Here is a 15,326-nt window from a genome sequence, read left to right as displayed (position 1 = left end):
CACAAACAGCAACAACCTGCTACACAAAGAGCAATGATACTATTATACATTCTACATCAATCTCTACTTTACACAGACTTATTGAATTACTTCAGCAGCCTTCAAACTTCAAGACACTCTTTTTCCATTGCACATCCACATGAACAGATTAAATTACAAGGCAATGATGTAATATTATATAGTGAAAACAAGCAGAGAGCTCAACTTATTAAATTTATTAAGGAAATATCACATGCATCGTTTGAACCCCGCACAGAACTTAACTTTGATAGTACTTTGAGTCTATCAAAATTTGTTCCCATGAATCTATTGTGTCTGAAAATAGAGCCATATCCTGTTATGTAATCCTTATTTCATTAGGATGCCTTAATGTTAGACTACATAGGATACCAATGTGGGGATACTGAATGGCAGATCTGCTGCTGGACTCTGTTATATTGTGGGGGTGCAAAAACATCAACATGTGATCTCAGATGAAATGAGTCATTATTCCAATTAGAAAGATGTGTCAGACGCCAGAATGCCTCCCCTCTATATCTAAAAGATAGAAAGGTTTAATGTTAAAGGTGGGGTCAGTCATTCAGGCTGTCAAATACTGACGTCTTGGGTTGCCAGTAAGACCCAGACTTGACTGCAAAATGACAAACACGTATGAGGTTTGATGCAGGAGGAGCCTGTAAAGTCTATTTTTAGGAAAAAACATAGGTGGTACGATGGTACAGTGGTTTGCACTGTCGCCTCACAGCGAGAGGGTGGTGTCAGCCGGCTGGGGCCTTTCTGTGTGGAGTCTGAATGTTCTGCCCCGTGTCTGTGTGGGTTTCCTCGGGGTGCTCCAGCTTCCCCCCACAGTCCAACAACATGTAGGTTAGATTTATTGGTGACCCTGTTTGATGTGTCTATGTGTCAGCCCTGTGATTAACCGGTGACCTGTCTACCCCACCTCCCGCCCAATGTCAGCTGGGATTGGCTCCAGTCCCCCCCACAACCCTGCAAAGGAGAAGAGGTTCAAGATAATAGATAAAAACATACACTAATGTTCCCACAAGACTGTGTGTTTCTGCTAGAGTGGTAGTTTTCTGCCCTGGCTGTGTTTGCTTTCACATTTGGGCAAGCAACAAGTCTTGTACACCCTCCCTCCCCCTTTTTTCAGTTTCCACTGTGGTGAAAACACTGAGCGTATCAGTCTGAACGAAAGCCACAGGAAGACTGGCCTTCAGCTCTTTGCTATAAAACCACACGCAACAAAAGCTGCACATACCTCGAGATACCTACAAATACACACACCACATCTCAACAGATTCAGAATCTTTTATAAAATAGAATAAATTGTTAAATAAAGCTGTTTACGGAATTGGTCACAGGAGCAGACCGCAGTATGTAACCTGTTTGTAGTGATGTGTGAACTAATTGCTGTGATTAGATTTGAAATATAGTTTCCCGCATGTGAAACAAATGTAAATTGTAAAGTTTTAACTGGACTCAACAAACAACTTGCAATGTTAAGGCCCTCTAACTACTGTATAAAATCGTCACATTAGTGCATGGACAACAAGCTCAGGCTTCTTCCCTCCCATGTGGTAATTCCAAACAGATACAGGTCAGTCTCTGTTCAACAAGGAGACATTTCACTAAAATGTGATCAAATTATAAGAAGAAGAAGGTAAAATGAAGTGGGAATAAAGGCAGACGGTTTCAAATAAAGGCCAAGTTCTATGTTGTGAATTTAGAATTGATGGTACTGCAATGATTACTGAGTTACTGCCCCCTTTCTGTGTTTTGCATATATGCCTTTCCACTGTCTTACCACAATATAACAAGATCACTGTTAGTTTAATCTGCACTCAGCTAGAGTTTGGTCCATAGCTTGACTTGCATTGCATTATGTGGGTGCAAATCTGTTCGTATCTATCCTCCTACGTTTGCACCAATCTGTTCTTTCTCTGCACATGTTGTGCTGTCACTAAAATAGAACACTTTGTGTGAGTGGTATGGTAGGTTATGTGGTCAGTGATTAACACGTAGAAGAACTTTTCTCTTTAAACCTCCTTCCTGGAGATTTTAGCCTCCATTACAGCAAGACGATCATACGCACAATGATGAGCTTTACTCTGATGATGATACCAGCTTTATTTCTCTGCAGCCTCAGTAAGTACTGGTATTTAATTTCTCTTAGTGTTAGTCCATGGCTAAATTCTGTTTAGTTTATAGTTTCTACAGCAATGTTTTAGGGTCGTTTTAATCTGTTTGTTGTTGCATTATCAGCTGAGAACTAAATCTCTCTGCTGTGTGTTTCAGGCTGGATCTCTGTCTCAGGTGAGTCTCAGACTGTGGAGGTCCAGCCTGGTGAAGATGTCACACTGCTGTGCTCCAACTTTTCCAGTTCTCCCACTCAGACAGTCTGGTTCACACTGGTAAACAGAACGCAGCCCCGCTGTATTTCCTCCATGTACAGTTCTACTGAGCCTGCTTCACTCTGCAACGGAGTCGAAAAGGGCAAATTTGAAATGAGCTCCAACGTCTCCACCGTCTTTCTCAAAATCAAGCGCCTTGATGTGTCTGACTCTGGGTTGTATTTTTGTGGATTTAACATGAACAGATACTCAGTACTTGTCAGTGCAACATATTTAAAGGTTCAAGGTAAGAATTGTCGTACAGTGTCCTTTAGCTGCCAGCACAAAGGAAACAGAATGTATCTTATTTCAACGTGGTCAGAGATAGATTGTTAAGGAAATATCCTGTCAAAATCTGATAATTAATGTGAGAGATTTTTTTCAGTAGCACATTAAATGTTCTCCCATCCTCTCATTAAGATTAAGTATTGTTGTTGCGTATTCAGCTCGTGAGTATATCTCATCTTGTCTGTGCTGTGTGTTTCAGGCTGGATCTCTGTCTCAGGTTCTGAGTCTCAGACTGTGGAGGTTCAGCCTGGTGAAGATGTCAAGATGTTAAATGTCCTCCCATCCTCTCATTAGGATTTAATATGCAGATTAGAATTTGTGAACTGATATTGCATCAGTCAACAAAGGTCATTAATCAGTGCTAATATTAGATTTCAAGCCAGTAAAGTATAAGAAAAGTATTTCACTCGGAAATATGCACAATATATGCTACTTGATCACAGTTCAAGTAATTGAATGATCTTTCTTGTAGAAGAGTCTGGTGAAATACTGAGCCTGATGAGTGTGATCCTGAGCGGTGTGACTGTTGTTCTCACTAAAGTCATCATTGTCCTTGTTGTCAAAATGAGGCAAAAAGGTACTGTCTGAGAGCTGTCCTCTATTTTCCTTATGTTGTTTTTGTCAATATCCTGTTGTCAATATCACAGTTAACCTACTGCTCAACAATGAAATGTATTAATAGCAGCTTCTGTTAGATCAGACTGATTTACTTCATATGTTCTATTGTTTATAAGCAAGTTAAATCACCTCAAGGTTTGATTAGTCTATCATTTTATGGAGCAGTTTATGTGAAGCTTACATGTGAAAATTATCTGACTCTTATTTGCAGAATCTGGACTATGGGTGCAGCATTGATTTTCCATCCAAAAACAAGAAAGAAGTGGAAACCTGACCTTCTTTATTCTGCAATTAGTAAGACTTAGGAGGCATCAAATGAAGCCCTGATCCAGGAAGTCTGTATCACATAGCTGGACGGCCATCTCACAACATTTCAGTCACACAGGGGCTCAGAAAATGTGTGAAATACTGCAATGTATCTTCTGGCCAGCAGTGGCAGCATGGAGCACAGAGCTGCTGAGCACTATAGTTGGTGAATGAGGAAGAACTCCAGCACTACCTTTGTTTTCACATGGATTTTATAGACTTTGATGGCAGAGACCTTTGTCGCTCCGCAGAGATTGTGTTATTTCTCTCTTTACACCCACTGTAATTAGGTTTTTCGGGCCTGTCCTGGAACAGGGAAACTTGAAGTGTACCTGGTGGTGAAACAGATGTTTTGAGTGTGATCATCTCCCTTGTCACCAGAAGAAATGTGATTTTGTAATAATATTCCTTGTATGTATATAAATGTACAACTTTTCATTCATGAGATGAGTTTTGTTGCCTTCCTTCCTCTTGACAAAATCGTCCTTTCAGCTTGCCCTTTGGCCTCACACCCTGTCTTGACTGACGTAGTAGTGGAGTGAGTGAGGTGCACACACACTTGTTTTGACAGGAAGAGACAGCAGTGGTGTCAGAGCACAGCTGAGATGAGAATCATGATGCTTCTGAAGTCAGAAATTTGGAAGTCTAAAAAGAAAAAATTTACTTTCCCACCCTCGGTCATTAAAAGAAATAAAATGCTATAACTGTACAAATAACTATAACTATAACTGGAAAAACAAAGTATAGAAACTAACCATAAGGCAAAAATAGCAACCACAGGAAGACTGGTTTCCAGCCATAACCACACACATCAAAGACTGAGCATGTGCAGCAAGAATGATGCTGCTTAAAAATATCAACCCTTTCTCACACTGTTTCACAAACTGACTAACTAACTAACAGCAAACTCACTAACCTGCACAAGATGCGTCAATAAGGTACAAACTCCCAACCACACCTAAGAGTGCACTCTTGGATGCCACTATGGCAAATAACACAAGATTAAGTGCCCTCTAAGCGGCCCTTCCAGTGGAGAAAATGTGATGAAGTGCCCCCCAGAGTGCCCTTTCACTGGACAAAACTTGATAAGGTGCCCTCTAGGGTGCTAATCTTAACTTAATCACAACTTTCTCCACACTGGTGCACTTTTTCATGTTTTCAAACAGCTCGAGTCTGCCAATGTGTTATCTTTTATCTGAGCTATCAGACAAACATATTTTCTGACACTCCTCTGCCACCTGATGAGGTCAAGCAGTGTTAATGTTTTTCTTCTTCGATATATCTTTGTTCATTGACTTATATGTACTTTGGTGTAGAATATGATGGAATAACATTTTCTGAAGAATGAGTTTGCGTGAACACTAATTCTCCTGAAAGCATGTATGTGGTCAGTTTGAGCAACAGTATAAGCAACATAAAACAGCCCACCTCTTTACACTGAGCGCCGCCCTCCTGGGGCACTCTCTCATTACGGACATTGCAGAGCTTCAGTTATACGCTCGACGATGAACTTCTTCACCTTGATAACAGTTTTTATTCTCTGCAGTCTCAGTAAGTACTGAATTACTCTCAACTTCATTGCTCTAATATTATTGCATGTTTCCGTTTAAACTCATTTACTTATTACATTCTTGATAACCTTCATTAAGAGATGTTGTTTGCCTTCATATGACTTTATAACATTGTCGTTGTCTGCTGTGTGTTTCAGGCTGGATCTCTGTCTCAGGTTCTGAGTCTCAGACTGTGGAGGCTCAGCCTGGTCAAGATGCCACACTGCTGTGCTCCAACATTTCCAAATATGAATGTATGACATTCTGGTTCAGACTGATCAACAGAACCAAGATGAGCTGCATCTCTGTTATGTTCAATTCTAAAAGCAATGCTTCATTCTGTGATGGATATCAGAGTGGAAAATTTGAAATGAGATCCAACATCACCACTCTCTTTCTCAAAATCAAACAAGTGGATTTGTCTGACTCTGGACTGTATTTCTGTGGATTTTACACAGACGGGCGTCCAAGTTTCACTGTAATACATTTAAACATTAAAGGTAAGATTATAGTAAAGTCTGTCTCTTGGTTCCCATTAATCCATTATGTCTTTTTCTACTTATATTGAAACATGGATTATATTGATTTCTTTCGAAGGCAGCGATGAGCCACATGATGACGTGGACAGCAAGTGTAAAAGTAAGATTCTCCTAAAGATTTCATTCATTGTGTAGATTAACAAACATTTGAAGGTGAAACTGTTTAGCTAAATTCAGTTTGGTCCATTCTAACTTTATCCTGGTCTCAAGTCTCTAAAGGGGAAATAGAGTCTAACTTAATGATCTTGGTTGTAGAAGAGTCTGATGGAACAGCAGAGCTGATGATTGTCGTGCTCGGTGGTCTGACTGTTGTCCTTGTAATGGTCATCATAGGTCTGGTTGTCAAAAACAGGAAACTTCAGACAGGTACTTTGTCTATCTTACATTTGGTTTTGTTGGTTGTGGAAATACTCTTAAAGTTGTGTCAATGTTCTGGAAAAATGCTTAACTGCTGGTTTACCAAAGACAATGATCAATGAACTGACCAGATGTTTTCTTTCTGTCACTTAGCTGATAAAGAAGAACAGAATCCAGAGCAAAGACAGGTGAATCTAATAAGATAACATAACATTTTCTCATATATACTGTTTGATAGAGCCCGATGAAAAACAGCCTGGGCTATACTGAATGGACTAACATTAACTTGTCAATGTATATATTTGTAGTGAATATATATGGGTAGCACAGAAATGCCAAAATTATGCTTGAGGTACAAACAGTGTCGCAGTGTTTGTCTATGAGAGAGTACTAACGACCTTTTTTGAAGCTCCCTGCTCGGTAAATATCTTTGACACAATCCAGTACCTGCCTGGCTACAGTGTGGCAATTATAACCATAGCATGTCACCATATTAAGACTGTAAATACTCTTTTCATAGGATGTGGGCTCTGATGACCTGAACTACGCAGCAGTGGCATTTCGACCAAAGGCAAAAAGAAGACAGCCGGAGCCAAATGTTATTTATGCTGCCACCAGATAGACTGAGGAGGCAACTGGAACTGATGCTGTATCATATGAATGTGCTTTGGAGCTTTTGTATGCCTAAACAGCAATAAACACTCCTGCCAAAACAATTACTTTTGCAATAAATATCTGATGTTTATTCATTTGCAAGCATTTCCTTACGGCAGAGCTTCAATTCTCAGCGTTTTATTTCTCTCAGTCACCGTCTATTTAGCAAAAACACATATGATAAGTCTTTGAAGGAGGAGGAGCCAGAAAGGACATCAATATGTGTCCAGTCTTTTGTAATGACGTAAATGGAGGTCGTCAGCGGTGGAGGAGTGAGTGAGGTTCTCGTCACTTGTTTGACAGGAAGAAGCAGTACAGTGTGGTTGGAGCACAACTGAGGTGATTACCATGAGATCATGTCAATAAAAGAGGCTGAAGTGTGAAAACTACATATAAGTGGGATATCATAGCATCTAATAGTGTAATAATATGCTTTGTCAGAATCAAAAAGTTATTATTAAAAGTATCTGGGGATATAAACAATTTAAGCCCTACCTCCTCAGTGTTTAACTGTGGTAACAAACAGCACTATAGGTACTATAGGAAGCTCAACGTTCAGCTGTCTGCATCCTAGCCACACATGACAAAGGCATTCATGTTTGAGAAAAAAACAATACTTAACTTACTTAACAGATGGGATTTTTGTGTTGTATTTGTAAGAGGAAATCAGTTAGCTGTAACTAGTCATTGCTCATCTTGTAAAAGATCACACATAACTGTATATCTACAGTAGAGCTGTGTTTGCAGCTACTTGATCAATCTCAATAACAGGCTGACTTCAATTTTTTTTTGCCAAACTGCCAATCCACAGATATGTGCTTTAAAAACAGTCTGCCAAATCTGCATCCAGCATCAGAAGCTGATGGAGGCCAGTATAACAACAGGAAATACAGTATCAAAGTGGTTTTCTTGGCAGGTTTGGCTCCTAGCACCATGAGGCAGAGTCAGCTAACATTAGATAGACATAGTGGTTTAGGTTTTTGAAAATGTCTATGTTTATTCTAGTGTTGAGTTATCATTCTTGTGCTGTGCTTTCTCTGACTGATGTCTGATGGAGGAGGAGCCAGCAAGCACAGTGATGACTGTTCACATTGACTTATAATGAAAGTTAGTTGGGGGTCTGCAGCAGTGGAGGAGTAAGTGAGGTGCACATCACTTGTTTAACAGGAAGACAGCACAGTGTGGTCTGAGCACAACTGAGGTGTGAAGATCATGAGGCCTGTTAGATCAAAGGTTTCTAAAAATAGAATCTGAAAGTACACAGAAAACACTTCGTGAGAAAATTCAGCCTTTAAAACTGTATGGAAGTTTTGGAAAATAAAATGTATAATGAACTCAAAACTTCATGTTTCAACTGTGATATCATAATGTGTGTTAAATGATATGCTACATGTTTCACAGATGTGTGTACAAGGAAATAGGATTGGGACCCAAATGCAGAGACTGATGCAGAACATATTGAGGAAAAAGGATTTTACTTAACCAATGTTAAAATAAACAGGTTTACAGTCAGGCACGAGAAGGTAGTCCTAAGAAGCAGACAAATCCAGAAAGGCAAAGCAGGCAGGCAGGTCATAAACAGGCAGCAGGTCAAAATGCAGGTAACAGATAAAAGGCAGAAAATCAGTAAAATGTACAGGTAGTTGGAACGCAAGTACACAACACTGACAACAGACGAACTGGCAAAGGGAAAGGACTGTTGAGCTGAGGGAAGAACAAATGAGATGGGTGGCCTGGATAATAGAGATCAGCAGCCAAGGAAAGCTGAGGCTGGTAGCCCTGACACTGGACATCGGTGTAATAGAAACTTAAGGCTGACTGGACCGGACAGCGGAAACGCAAGAGACCTCAGGCAGGAGGCTAGGGCAGGAGGGGTCAGGCAGAGAGCCGTTGGACTGGAGAGCAAGAGGAGCCTGCTTGGAAAAGTTGCCAGGTAACTGAAGATATAGGTACAAATTATTTGATGAACAACAACCAGAAGGTAGGGCATATGGGCAAAGAAAGTCCGGAGGATGGCCCTGAGATTCAAGCTATTGATACTGTGAGGCCAGATGCGTTGACAAAGCCACTAAGAAGGGCTGGAGGATGGATATTGGAATAGTCTGCCAGCAATTGAAGATCTGGCTCTAGGTCAGGGCAGGTTGATGGACAGCTGGAGGCCAGAGGTGTCTGAGGTGGAGGCTGGACAGGGATACCACTGTATACCAGAGCAAAAGGCCAACAGCTGGAGTGTAGAGGCATCTATGGTAGTGGCCAACAGCTCAAAGAAGACAACTGAACAGCAAAGAAAGAAAGACTGATGATTCAGATGGGCATCATAGAGACCACATTTTCACTTGGGACTCCTACACGAGGATACCCCTTGAAAATGGCAAGGTGGGACCCAATGAAAGATGGCTGAAAGATGGAAACTCTGTCAAACAATCACAACAACAGTTAAGACAACTGTGATCAATAGTTGGTGCAGAGCAAACACAAAGGACCACCACCTGGATTTTTTGAGAGGTGACTAGGAACATGGGAGACCACCTCTGTACTAAGACGAAAATATCCTTCTTCCCTGTGCAGAAATGTCCATTTGGTTCACTGGTGATGAATGGTGATGAAAACTGCTTGCCTTCCAAGCATATAGGAGAAACTACAGTGGGCACAAAACTTGAGAGAAACCCAAAAGGCTCTATATAGAACCAGTATTTGCTTTATCTTTTCTGGGCTACTGTAAAAACATGGATGCTCAAGATGGCGGACTGACATGGTGGATGATTTCTGCCAATAAATCCTCCTAATTTGTTAGACCTGTTCAGTGCATCGGGGTAAGAAAATTGCATGATAACTCTTATCTCGACATTAGTAGCTTACATGCTGTTTTTCTGTCCAGAAAATATTTTAAGCAGTATAAATTTCCAACTTGAGCTGAGTTGATGATTGAGGTAATTTCTATGGTAAAGACTAACAATAGTTCTGTGCATCTGTTGTTTTAGATAAGGGGATTACATTAAGGTTGTGTCATTACATAATATCAATGTCTGTTAGTAAAGTATTGTCAAATAACATGGTCTGAAGTATGACTTAAAATAACTAACATTCTGCATCAACACTTCTTTTCCTAAAAGCGTGTATGTGATCAGTTTGAGGAACAGGATAAGCAACTACAAACAGCCCGCCTCTTTACGTAGAAAGCAGCCTTACTGGAGCACAGTTCATTGTGGACATTGCAGAGCTTCAGTCACACTCACCATGAAGAACTTTACCTTGATAACAGCTTTAAGTCTCTGCAGCTTCAGTGAGTACTGGCATTGAATTACATTTATAACTTTGGTAGCTCTAACTAACCAGGACTGAAAGTATTGAGTTATGTAAGAGTTATTGTTCATGTTCTTTTTGTCTCATTGAAAGTAAATCTTGTGTGTTTCAGGCTGGATCTCTGTCTCAGGTTCTGAGTCTCAGACTGTGGAGGCTCAGGTTGGTGAAGAAGTCACACTGCTGAGTACCAACATGTCCAAATACGACTCTGTGACATTCTGGGTCAAACTGGTCAACGGAACCAAGGCCAGCTGTATCACTGTTAAAATAACCTCAGATAACGCTGTTGTGTACTGCGACGGATTTTCAAAGGAAAAATATGAAATGACATCCAACATCTCCACTGTCTTTCTCAAGATCAAACATTTGGAATTATCTGACTCTGGACTTTATTTTTGTGGATTTTACGAAAGTGGACGTCCGAATTTCAGTGTGATACATTTGCATGTTAAAGGTAAGCTCATTGTAAAGCTTTTTGGCTATTTTGATCATTTACATGCTATATACTGTATTCACAACTATCTTCTAACAACAGATGCTTCATAGTGGCAATTTAAACACTGAGATATGATAAGAATATCTGCCAAAATAATATAACTAAATTTATCCTGATTTCTTTAGAAGGCAGCGATGAGCCACATGATGACGCGGACAGCAAGTGTAAAAGTAAGATTCTCCTAAAGATTTCATTCATTGTGCAGATTAACAAATGTTTGAAGGTGAAACAGTTTAGCTAAATTCAGTTTGGTCCATTGTAATTTAAACCCAGTCTCAAGTCTCTGAAGGGGAAATAAGTCTAACTTAATAATCTTGGTTGTAGAAGAGTCTGATGGAACAGCAGAGCTGATGATTGTCGTGCTCGGCGGTCTGACTGTTGTCCTTGTAATGGTCATCATAGGTCTGGTTGTCAAAAACAGAAAACTTCAGACAGGTACTTTGTCTATCTTACATTTGGTGTTGTTGCTTGTGGAAATGCTCTTAAAGTTGTGTCAATGTACTGGAAAAACGCTAAACCTCTGGTTTACCAAAGACAATGATCAATGAACTGACCAGATGTTTTGTTTCTGTCACTTAGCTGATAAAGAAGAACAGAATCCAGAGCAAAGAGAGGTGAATCTAATTTGAACAATTACTCATATATACTGTTTGATAAAGCCCGATGAAAAAGAGCAAGGGCTATATTGACTCAACTAATATCTTTATTACAATTGTTCATTGTATCTATTGACCAAATATTAATATTGGTATCTGCCCCAAAAGTCCAGTATTGTTCTGGCTATAGGGGAGTTAAAATAATGTCAAGTCACCACATGTAAATACTCTTTTCACAGAATGCAGGCTCTGATGACGTGAACTACGCAGCAGTGGCATTTCGACCAAAAACTAAAAGAAGAGAGCCGGAGCCAAATGTTATTTATGCTGCCACTAGATAGACTCAACTGGAGCTGATGCTGTATCATATGAATGTGCTTTAGAGCTTTGTATGCCTTGTTTCTAACAGCAATAAAAACTTATTTACAAGCATCTTCATACTGCATATGCTTCAATTCTTAGTACTTTTTATTTCTCAGTCACAGTCTAGGTCCACTTCTGAAACACTCTATGGAGCCTCTGGTAGAATCACAAAGATTGTCTAGAACGATGACAATCCGCCACAGTGGCCACATCGAGGCCCGAGCGTGACACAGCGGTGCTCAGTGAAATCAAGAAGCATGTCGTCAGCAGTGGAGGGGCGAGTGAGGTACACATCCCTTATTTGACAGGAAGAGAGAGCACAGTGTGGTCTGAGCATAACTGAAACCTAGAGACCTGTTAGATCAAAGCTTTCTAATTAAAGAATCTTCAAGGAAGTAGTTGATACTGGCAGAATTTCCTCTGAAACAGAGAAAACAAAAGCCATTTTCTTTAAAAGGCTTTGAAATAGCATACAGTCCATCAGTGCGAAATTACATGTTATTGATATCGTAGTATGTCTATATGTGATCATATGATAAATGTCTGATTCAGAAACACAGTGTACATTAAACCTGATTATGATTATTAAGTATCTATAAATATGAAAATGTACACACCTGTCCATTGTTCCACTGTTGTAAACAGCACTGTTTGTATCAGTGAGGTATCTGTATCACTAATGAGAGCAATAAGAGGAAGCTGGGCCTTAAGATCTAGATGTTTACTGTAACTGCTCCTTCCAGTTTCAGTACTCCCTGCAAAATTGCTTTCAGAAAATGTAAAAAAGGGATGAGGGATGAAGGGATGGAGGGTTGTGGGATGAAGGGATGAGGGTTGAGGGATAATGGTTGAGGGATGAGGGTAGGGGTCGAGGGATGAAGGGATGAAGGGTAGAAGGGATGAGAGTTCAGGGATAAAGGGATGAAGTTCGAGGGATGAAGTTCGTAGGATGAAGGTTTGTTGGCGGATGGATAAATGGATAAATGGATGGAGGGGTTCGGTGAGATGGTAAGAAGGAACTGAGTGGTTTGTGAGACACTGGGTGGGGGAGCTGTCTCTTTGCATCTCTTGTAGAGAGCCCCAGTGGTTCCTGTATTTGGATAAGAGACGGAAAGAAAAAGAAAGGGTTTGGGGGGAAGGAGTGAACAGGCGTGGTCTTTGTTTCCGAACCTAGTTATAAAACTTCATATATATCTACTTTGATAACAGGCAGTAATAATAACAATAGACAGACTCCAAATCAAAACCTTTATTCAAACATGACATGATGGATATGGAATACAGTTATCACCTCGATGTGTTGATTTACAGAACAGATAATGGCAGTGAGCTGCTGACTAATGATTTTGCGATGCATGCATCAACCTGAAAATGCCACAGTGTATTCCTTCATTACTCCTTTATACAGTATAGACAGTGTGGTAGTTCTCCATGCTGTTTTTATGACCTTGTGAGGGAAGGGGTTGCAGAGAGCTGAACGTCAATCTTCCTGTGGTTCATGCCTCACCAATGATACAGACACTTCTAATAGTCAGACATTTTGTTTTTGATTCAGACTTTTAGCATATGATAGGGATTCTATGATATCGGTTACATTTCTCACACAAATGGACTGTATGGTTTTTCAAAGCCTAATCACAAATGTCTTGCTAAGGCTTTGGGAAGTCAGCGCGTATTCACTGCTTCTATTATTAGAAAGCTTTGATCTAACGGCCCTCATGGTTTTCACCTCAGTTATGCTCCGACCACGCTGTACTGTCTCTTCCTGACCATGTTTCTGATAAGCAGAGTGAAAAGAAATGTAAAGAAATAAAATGTTAAGAATTTAAACTGCAGTATGAAGATGCTTGCAAATTAATGAACATCAGATAATTCTTGCAAAATAAATTGTTTTGGTAGGAGTGCTTATTGCTGTTAGGAACAAGGCATTCAACAGCTCTAAAGCACATTCATATGATACAGCATCAGTTCCAGTTGCCTCCTCAGTCTATCTGGTGGCAGCATAAATAACATTTGGCTCCGGCTGTCTTCTGTTTGCCTTTGGTCGAAATGCCACTGCTGCGTAGTTCAGGTCAGAGTCTGCATTCTGTGAAAAGAGTATTTACAGTCTGAATGTGGTGACTTGACATGAATTTAATCCACCCAAAATAGCCAGATGGATACTGGACTTATGAGGCTGATACCAATATTGATATTTGGTCAATATTAATTTCTAAATACGTAGGATTGTAAGAATTTACAACACAGAACATGTCAAGAACATCCTTAATCCCTAATAAACACTTACTGAAATACTCCAAATCCAGGACTACATAGCTATATATACTATATTATGTATATTATGAACAACAAAACATTGCTGGGGAGAGGGACGAATATGAAGAAAAATGTTAAAATTGGATTCACCTCACTTTGCTCTGGTTTTTGTTCTTCTTTATTGGCTAAGTAACAGAAACAAAACATCTGGTCAGTTCATTCATCATTGTCTTTGGTGAACCAGCAGTTAAGTATTTTTCCAGCATATTGACGCAACTTTAAGAGCATTTCCACAAGCAACAAAACCAAACGTAAGATAGACAAAGTACCTGTCTGAAGTTTCCTGTTTTTGACAACCAGACCAATGATGACCATTACAAGGACAACAGTCAGACTGCCCAGGATGACAATCACCAGCTTTGCTATTCCATCAGACTCTTCTATTCCATCAGACTCTTCTACAAGAAAGGTCATCGAGTTAGACTCTATTTCCCCTTTAGAGACTTGAGAGCTGGCTAAAACTGTTTCACCTTCAAACATTTGATAATCTGCACAGTAAAGAAATCTTTAGGAGAATCTTACTTTTACACTTGCTGTCCACGTCATCATGTGGCTCATCGCTGCCTTTTAAAGAAATGAGGATACATTTAGTCTTGATATTATTTTGGCAAATTTTGCTCTCAATGACAGTTCGTCATTCTTTACATTGCCACTATGTTGCCTGTGTTCTTAGAAGACAATTGGGAAAAAATGAACAAAGGATGAGTACCAGAAGAAAGGCTTTAGAATGACCTTACCTTTAACATGTAAATGTATCACAGTGAAATTCGGACGTCCACTTTGGTAAAATCCACAGAGATACAATCCAGAGTCAGATAAATCCACATTTTTGATCCTGAGAAAGACAGTGGAGATGTTGGATGTCATTTCATATTTTCCTTTTTGAAATCCGTCGCAGTGTTTAACTTCGTCATCAGCTCTGATTTTAACAGTGATACAGCTGGCCTTGGTTCCGTTGACCACTTTGATCCAGAATGTCACAGAGTCATATTTGGACATGTTGGTACTCAGCAGTCTGACTTCTTCACCAACCTGAGCCTCCACAGTCTGAGACTCAGAACCTGAGACAGAGATCCAGCCTGAAACACACAAGATTTACTTTCAATGAGACAAAAAGAACATGAACAATAACTCTTACATAACTCAATACTTTCAGTCCTGGTTAGTTAGAGCTACCAAAGTTATAAATGTAATTCAATGCCAGTACTCACTGAAGCTGCAGAGACTTAAAGCTGTTATCAAGGTAAAGTTCTTCATGGTGAGTGTGACTGAAGCTCTGCAATGTCCACAATGAACTGTGCTTCAGTAAGGCTGCTTTCTACATAAAGAGGCGGGCTGTTTGTAGTTGCTTATCTTGTTACTCAAACTGACCACATACACGCTTTCAGGAAAAGAAGTGTTGATGCAGAATGTTAGCTGGTCTAAGTTATACTTCAGACCATGTTATCTGTCAATACTTTAACAAGAGATCCTGCTATTATGTACAAATGACAAATTCTTTATTTTAGATTCCCTTATGCAAAATAACAGATGTACATAACTATTGTTAG

General features: G+C 39.9%; 2 protein-coding genes across 3 annotated transcripts; one reads left to right on the top strand and one right to left on the bottom strand.

Moving 5' to 3' along the window:
- The first annotated feature begins 5,055 nt into the window (after positions 1-5,055).
- On the top strand, positions 5,056-6,780 carry LOC127349565 (uncharacterized). Its single transcript, XM_051375426.1, has 6 exons — positions 5,056-5,153; positions 5,311-5,652; positions 5,750-5,791; positions 5,947-6,057; positions 6,202-6,236; positions 6,569-6,780. The coding sequence occupies exons 1-6, from the start codon at positions 5,108-5,110 to the stop codon at positions 6,668-6,670; spliced, it is 678 nt and encodes a 225-aa protein (XP_051231386.1). The 5' UTR covers positions 5,056-5,107; the 3' UTR covers positions 6,671-6,780.
- A 5,914-nt stretch (positions 6,781-12,694) lies between these two features.
- On the bottom strand, positions 12,695-15,139 carry LOC127349561 (uncharacterized). 2 transcript variants are annotated; one of them, XM_051375422.1, is made up of 6 exons: positions 14,988-15,139; positions 14,514-14,855; positions 14,299-14,340; positions 14,046-14,156; positions 13,867-13,901; positions 12,695-13,546 (listed from the first exon to the last, which is right to left on the bottom strand). In XM_051375422.1, the coding sequence occupies exons 1-6, from the start codon at positions 15,031-15,033 to the stop codon at positions 13,448-13,450; spliced, it is 675 nt and encodes a 224-aa protein (XP_051231382.1). In that variant the 5' UTR covers positions 15,034-15,139; the 3' UTR covers positions 12,695-13,447. The 2 variants fall into 2 exon arrangements, with proteins under 2 accessions (XP_051231382.1, XP_051231381.1); XM_051375421.1 differs by having other exon boundaries at positions 14,046-14,174; positions 14,988-15,137.
- Between the last annotated feature and the right edge of the window lie 187 nt (positions 15,140-15,326).

Source organism: Dicentrarchus labrax, unplaced genomic scaffold (genome assembly GCF_905237075.1).
Source record: "Dicentrarchus labrax unplaced genomic scaffold, dlabrax2021, whole genome shotgun sequence".
Classification (NCBI taxonomy): domain Eukaryota; kingdom Metazoa; phylum Chordata; class Actinopteri; family Moronidae; genus Dicentrarchus; species Dicentrarchus labrax.
The sequence above is the reverse complement of the archived record's forward strand: the minus strand, read 5'-3'. Positions and strand labels throughout refer to the sequence as shown.